Source organism: Hakea prostrata, chromosome 10, assembly GCF_041222555.1.
Source record: "Hakea prostrata isolate BN-2017 chromosome 10, UWA_Hpros_2, whole genome shotgun sequence".
In the NCBI taxonomy this organism is placed as follows: domain Eukaryota; kingdom Viridiplantae; phylum Streptophyta; class Magnoliopsida; order Proteales; family Proteaceae; genus Hakea; species Hakea prostrata.
In genome coordinates, this window is record NC_142609.1 from 15,935,513 (window position 1) to 15,941,512 (window position 6,000).

At 36.9% G+C, this 6,000-nt stretch overlaps 1 protein-coding gene across 1 annotated transcript in view; it reads left to right on the forward strand.

Annotated features, from left to right (window-relative positions):
- The window catches only part of LOC149002162 (UPF0481 protein At3g47200-like), a 36,806-nt gene extending 31,099 nt beyond the window's left edge, over positions 1 to 5,707 (forward strand). Inside the window, exons 4-5 of the mRNA XM_089138651.1 lie at positions 4,172 to 4,176; positions 4,287 to 5,707. Coding sequence (XP_088994777.1) covers positions 4,172 to 4,176; positions 4,287 to 5,707 — 1,426 coding nt within the window. The remainder of the gene's footprint in view (positions 1 to 4,171; positions 4,177 to 4,286) is intronic.
- Positions 5,708 to 6,000: the final 293 nt, after the last annotated feature.

The window sequence follows — 6,000 nt, forward strand, 5'->3', positions numbered from 1 at the left end:
GGGAGAGTGACGAGACCACTTAGAGGAGGCTAGTGTTGTAACTTAAAGCATGAATACCATAGAGATTACATTTGTTAGAGACTAGGATCATATTTGCATCATTGTTGATTATTTTAATATATTAATATTGTATATACAGGTGTCACTATTGCGCATTTTATGATTATATTGACCTCACTAAATTCTATGGAACTCTTTCATTTATACATATTTTCCCTTAGATACCATTGCAGGTTATGAAAACTCCTTTTACCTTGAGAGTTTGCTACCGGCAGGGTCCTATCAGAGATCAGCGGGAGAGGATTAGACACATGAAGAGTTATGCCCTTGCTCAAACTATGCTTATGGAGTCCAACATTTTTGAGGATGTGGAGATGTCATGGGAGAAAGTAGTCGCCTTAGTTGCTATCACATATTTCTTTATTTATTTATTAAGCAGGGGCGCTCCTTAAGCTTTAAATGCTCTTCGATAACATTTAGATTTCCGCTATTAAACAATCTTCTCTCTTTAGACTTTGATTATGATTCTGATTAACTTTGAAAAATGATTTGAGGACAACTGTAATAACTTTTGATATTTGATATTTGATATCTTATTTCCTGCTCTTGGATTATGCTATGTAATATAATGTTGTTATGGATTGAACATGAACTTAATCTTGTAGTGTTGTCCCCCCCCCCCCCGGTATTCAGGTTAGTCCGAATATGGATGGGTGGGGTGTGACATCAAAGGTGAGTAAGATTCTCCAACTTCCAACTGGTATGGAGCATTACAGGTCCAAGATGAGGAAAACCATGGTGGTAGGGATGGTAATGATACTAGTGCTTCACCTTAATTTGCCAATCCATGAGAGAAGTTCCCCGTGGAACCACGACCGCCCCCCCATTTCTTCTTTCGATGGTAAAGCCACACTTGGGTTGAATAACCCTGAAAGGAAAAGGGCTATGCTAGATTGGGTAAATTGTAATAGAATTTTAGGTTTTGGCTTTACGAAGACAAGAGTTAAGGAACACAACTTTGATTGGGCGTCATGACCCTTTCAATGTCGTGGGACTATATTGCAAATTATGAGGCTTCCCCCGTGGCAGGATTTGGGTGTTGTGGAACAAGGATGATGTTGATGTCCAAGCTCTACATATTTCCTCTCAGCTTATTCATATTGAGATCACTTTTCGGTGCTTATTAGGGGTATTTCCGGCAATGTACCCCTAGCCACCACTTGCTTCTCAGAAGTCTAAAGCGTTTCAAACTCTATTGTGAATCGGTTGGAGTCCTTATGCATGTATTCTTTGGATCCTTCTTGATTGTATGAGGAAGAGATTGAACTACTTTAGACTTTTGAGAAGCAACCCTAACCTCATATGCCTGACAAGAAGTGGCGGCTAGGGTTTTGGAGCTTATTCACATCGAGATCACTTGTCAGTGCTTATTAGGGTATTTTTGGCAATATACTCAAAACCCTAGCCACCGGTTGCTTCTCAGAAGTCTAAAGTGGTTCAAACTCTATTGTGAATTGGTTGGAGTACTTATGCATATCTTCTTTGGAATCCTTCTTGTGTGTATGAGGAAGAGATTGAACTACTTTAGACTTCTAAGAAACAACCCTAGCCTCATATGATTGACAAGTGGCGGCTAGGGTTTTGGTATAATGCCAGAAGTGCCAAAACCCTAGCCACATATGCTTGAGAAGAAGTGGCAACTAGGGTTTTGGATACACTGCTAGAATGCCCCTATTAATAACACCGGTTATCCTAGTGTGTTTTACAAGCCACCTGGGCCAGAAGCTTCTCAAGCTCAAGCATTGATAAAATATGGTAAAAGCTAAACCAAGAATTGGTTCACATAGGAATGGAGATATTGGTTCACATAATAATGGACGTAGAATACCAAAAGGAGTTATTCATGTTCAAGCAAATTGCTAGTGCTCCACCATATTTCTTGTGCCACTTTCATCCATGGTGCTAGCTTAATGATGAGAGGGTATTTTTGTCATTTAGAAAAAAAACCTGTTGTGTGGGGGTCTAAGTGATATTTTTTTTTCCATAGCTGATGACATTAGTATTAGCAGATAACTCAAGGGGTGGCATTGAAAATTTCTCAATGCTAACCACCAAAATTCTTGTCGAGGTCTTTTAAAGAGAGGGTCCACTCAAAGGTGCATCACATGCATCAGCTTCACCTTCAAAATTTTCCATGTTTCAAAAGACCCATATATACTTTAGGAATCCTTATGTAGCACTTGGCTTGAAAGGAAAATAAAGGTTGATGTTCCGTGCCACCTTTAGTCCATAAATAGGGTTGTTGTGGATGCAAAACAAGGATTTCTAACACACCTTCTTGTCCTTTTTGTATATCTTATGGGGTTCTATCCATCTGCACCTCGCAGGACTGAAGAAATTGCAATAGAAAGTAGGAAATGTACTACAATTTCATAGAAGTAGATTTTAATATGACAATATATTGAATATTTGCATTTTTAATTCTTGATTTCGTTGGCTAAGTTGTTCAATAGTGCCTCACCCAAAGTTTCCTTTATTGTAATAGTTAAATCCATCCAAAGCCCACGCAAGGAGTTGGAGACTGTCTTTAAGAATGACGTTCAACAAGGTATTCCTATATTTAGTTGCATGTAACATGTTAGATTGCGATTTTAGATTATCTTGATCAGACAGGATTATTTATACTTTTTTTTTTGTCAACAAGATCATCTTATATATGCTAGCTAGATTATGAGTTTCCTTTAATCCATCATTCTCTCATCAGCTTTATTACTTAAAAATTGTATTAGTATTAAAATTAGTGAAACCATCCTCAGAATGTAGTTGAGGTGTGTTCAAACCACAGTTCAGACAAAGGAATATAATAATAATTTAGTGATAAAAAAAATAAAGAGATCAGATAGAAGGTCGAGTGTTAGTTTTACTCAAAATTTGTTTGATAAATAGCAACCGAAACTTTTTCAAATGATAGTCAAGAAAAGAACGTTCTAGAAAAATTTGTAGAATTAGAAGAACTATTCCTCTTGGACGAAATGATAAAGGAATACGGAATACCCAGAGCCACATATACAAAAGCTTCGTATAGGAATTCACAAAGAAACGATACAATTGGTCAAGATGCACAATGAAGGCCATATCCATACTATTTTGCACTCTGGGCCCAGCTTGTGCCACCATGATAACATCCTCAAGGGAGCTTTTATATAATTAATGCCGCCGAATGTGTGCGAACCCAAGATCTACCCTAGGGAAGTTGGGTCTTTAACTACTTTACTAGCCCATCATTGGCTATAATAACTTTTTCCAAACGTATATTGTTAGTGTAAAAATCTCCTCCCACGGTCCCACCCCCCACCTTCCTACAAATAAAGAGGAAAAGTAAGATTTCCTCGATCTGCTCATTAAAAAGAATATTTACGTAATAAGATAGTTTTAAAAAAGTTTTTATTTAAAAAAAAAATCATCATATCCGTATTTTAGCGACAACAAATATTTCAATTTAAAATATTTGGAATATCCTTCTAACCAAGTGATTTTTGTATAAACAACTTAGTTGTTGTTTTTCACGTGTTTAAAGAATTTTTTTTTCCCCTTTTTCTAACCAATCGTCTAAAATTAATTCCATAGCTTATGTAGTAGTTTTGTGCTCTTTCAAATATTTGTTTCTTTAAATAAATTCTAGAAAAGAAATTTCTTAATGTAGAGGTCACAAGTTCGACTCTGCCTAATAGTCTACCCCTCTTAATTTAAAAAGCTATCAATTCATCACCTAAAAAAAAAAAATCTTATAAACTTATTATTATTATTATTATTTTGATAATATTTAATTTACAGCATCCAAGTTTCACCAACCCAAATAAATAAAATCAGCATACTAATATATGCCCAAAGACATACCAAGAATTACATGAATTAATCACATTCAAAATTCAAAATAAATTTAAATAAATGTGGTTCATATATATATATATATATATATATATATATATATATATATATATATATATATATATATATATATATATATATATATATATATATATATATATATATCTCTTATTAATAAATACATTCTTATGAAGTAATTGCGTCGTCAAGGTACAAACCTTTAATTCACCCAAATGGTTGTAGTCGTTTTAGATGTTTTCTAATGCTTTACTTTGCCATTTAGGAACTGTATGGAATGGAATTGAGCATTTGAGGGACACCATTGATTTTCTTAAAATCTGTAGCGTTCTCTCTCTCTCTCTCTCTCTCTCTCTCTCTCTAACAAAATTAATGAACAGGTACCCCATCAGGAGCAAATGCAAGACCTCTGATACAGAAGGTTCCACGACTGATGAGAAACACCAAAAAGAACAAGAATAACTATGATCCAAGACTGGTGTCCATTGGTCCATATCACTATGGTGACTCAAAGCTTGTGCTTGGACATGAACTCAAGATTAAGCTAGTGAAACAATTCTCCTCCTGGGTGATGGTAAAGGATAACTCGAGCAAATGGACAAGCCTTGAAGCTTATTCTGAATCTCTGGAATTCAAAAATATAGCCCTTGAAGCTAGAAACTGTTATGCCTCGGATTCGGAATTGAGTAAGCTCTGTGAGGAAGATTTCAAGGCCTTGATGTTCTTGGACGGATGCTTTGTGCTCTATTTCATTCATTGCGTTACGAACGAATCCACCACTGGGGACGTGAAAATCAAGAATGATCACAAAGCAATCATGACAATGGACCTGTTCTTGCTTGAGAATCAACTCCCATTCATGGTTCTCCAAGCATTGGCAAATGCATTCATCTTCACCCAACAATTTGAAAAGGATATCAAGAAGTTCATCGAAATGCAGACTGCAGCCAAAGGTAGACCACCAAGGATGTCAAGAATGCATGAACTCTTTTATAAAAACTATGAAAGAACCCTCAAATTCATTGGAAAAATTTATGAAAAGTTTCTGGGTTGTTTCAACAAAGACAGCCCCACAGATGAACATTGCCCTCGTCCTCCTCCTCCTCCTCCTCCTCCTCCTCCTCTTCATCTCTTAGACTTTCTCCGGAATGAATTCCTAATAGGTCCAGAGGAAACAGATATAGAAGATAATTGCGTGATGGAATGGCAGTCGTTCCGTTCAGTGGAAGAGCTTTGTGCTGCGGGGATCAGTTGCAGGACCAGTGGTTCATCTTCTGTCAAGGGAATCCAATTCAAAATACTCGATAATAAATTCTTTGGAACACTATTTCTTCCTGCCATTTCCATTGACGACTCCTTCAAGACTAAATGGTTGAACTTAGCAGCCTATGAAGCATGCCCAGATTTCTTTAACGAAGGTGATATCACTTCCTTCCTATGTTTAATTGATTCACTCATCGATCGGCCTGAAGACGTGAAAGAGCTCCGAGAACGAGGTGTACTTCAAAACTGCCTTGGCAGTGACCAACATGTAGCTGAGCTTTTCAATGATTTGGCATCTGATTTGACACCAAACAATCGCAAGTATCTACAAGTCAAGCAAAACATTCAGAAACATTTCGAAAAAGAGACCGCCGTCTGGTTTGCTGAAATTCTGCACCAAGTTTTCAGTTCTCCCTGGACTTATTTAGCCTTCACAGGTGCAATTGTCGGCCTCCTTCTCAGCGCTATTCAGACCTACTGTGCAGTCGGCCAAGCCAACCCTCATAACACAAACCCCCCACCACCACCTTATCATTAAATTGTTGTTGTTTCTCCTGTGCTTGGTGTGTATCCAATAAATGCCATTCTGGGATCAGAACGACCTTAGTGCTATATCACGTGGTCCCAGGTTCTGATCTTAATTTGTTCTGATGAAATAAGCAAAACTGCAAAAGTAATCATTTATCTATACAATTTGGAAGTTTGCTAATTGTCTATTTTTCTCTGTTTGTGTGAATGAGTGACTGTAATGTTTCCAGTACTTTAAAGTCATAGATTTAAAGAAAAGAAAAGGTAAGGCCGCCAAAATTAATTCATATGGGTGATCGAGTT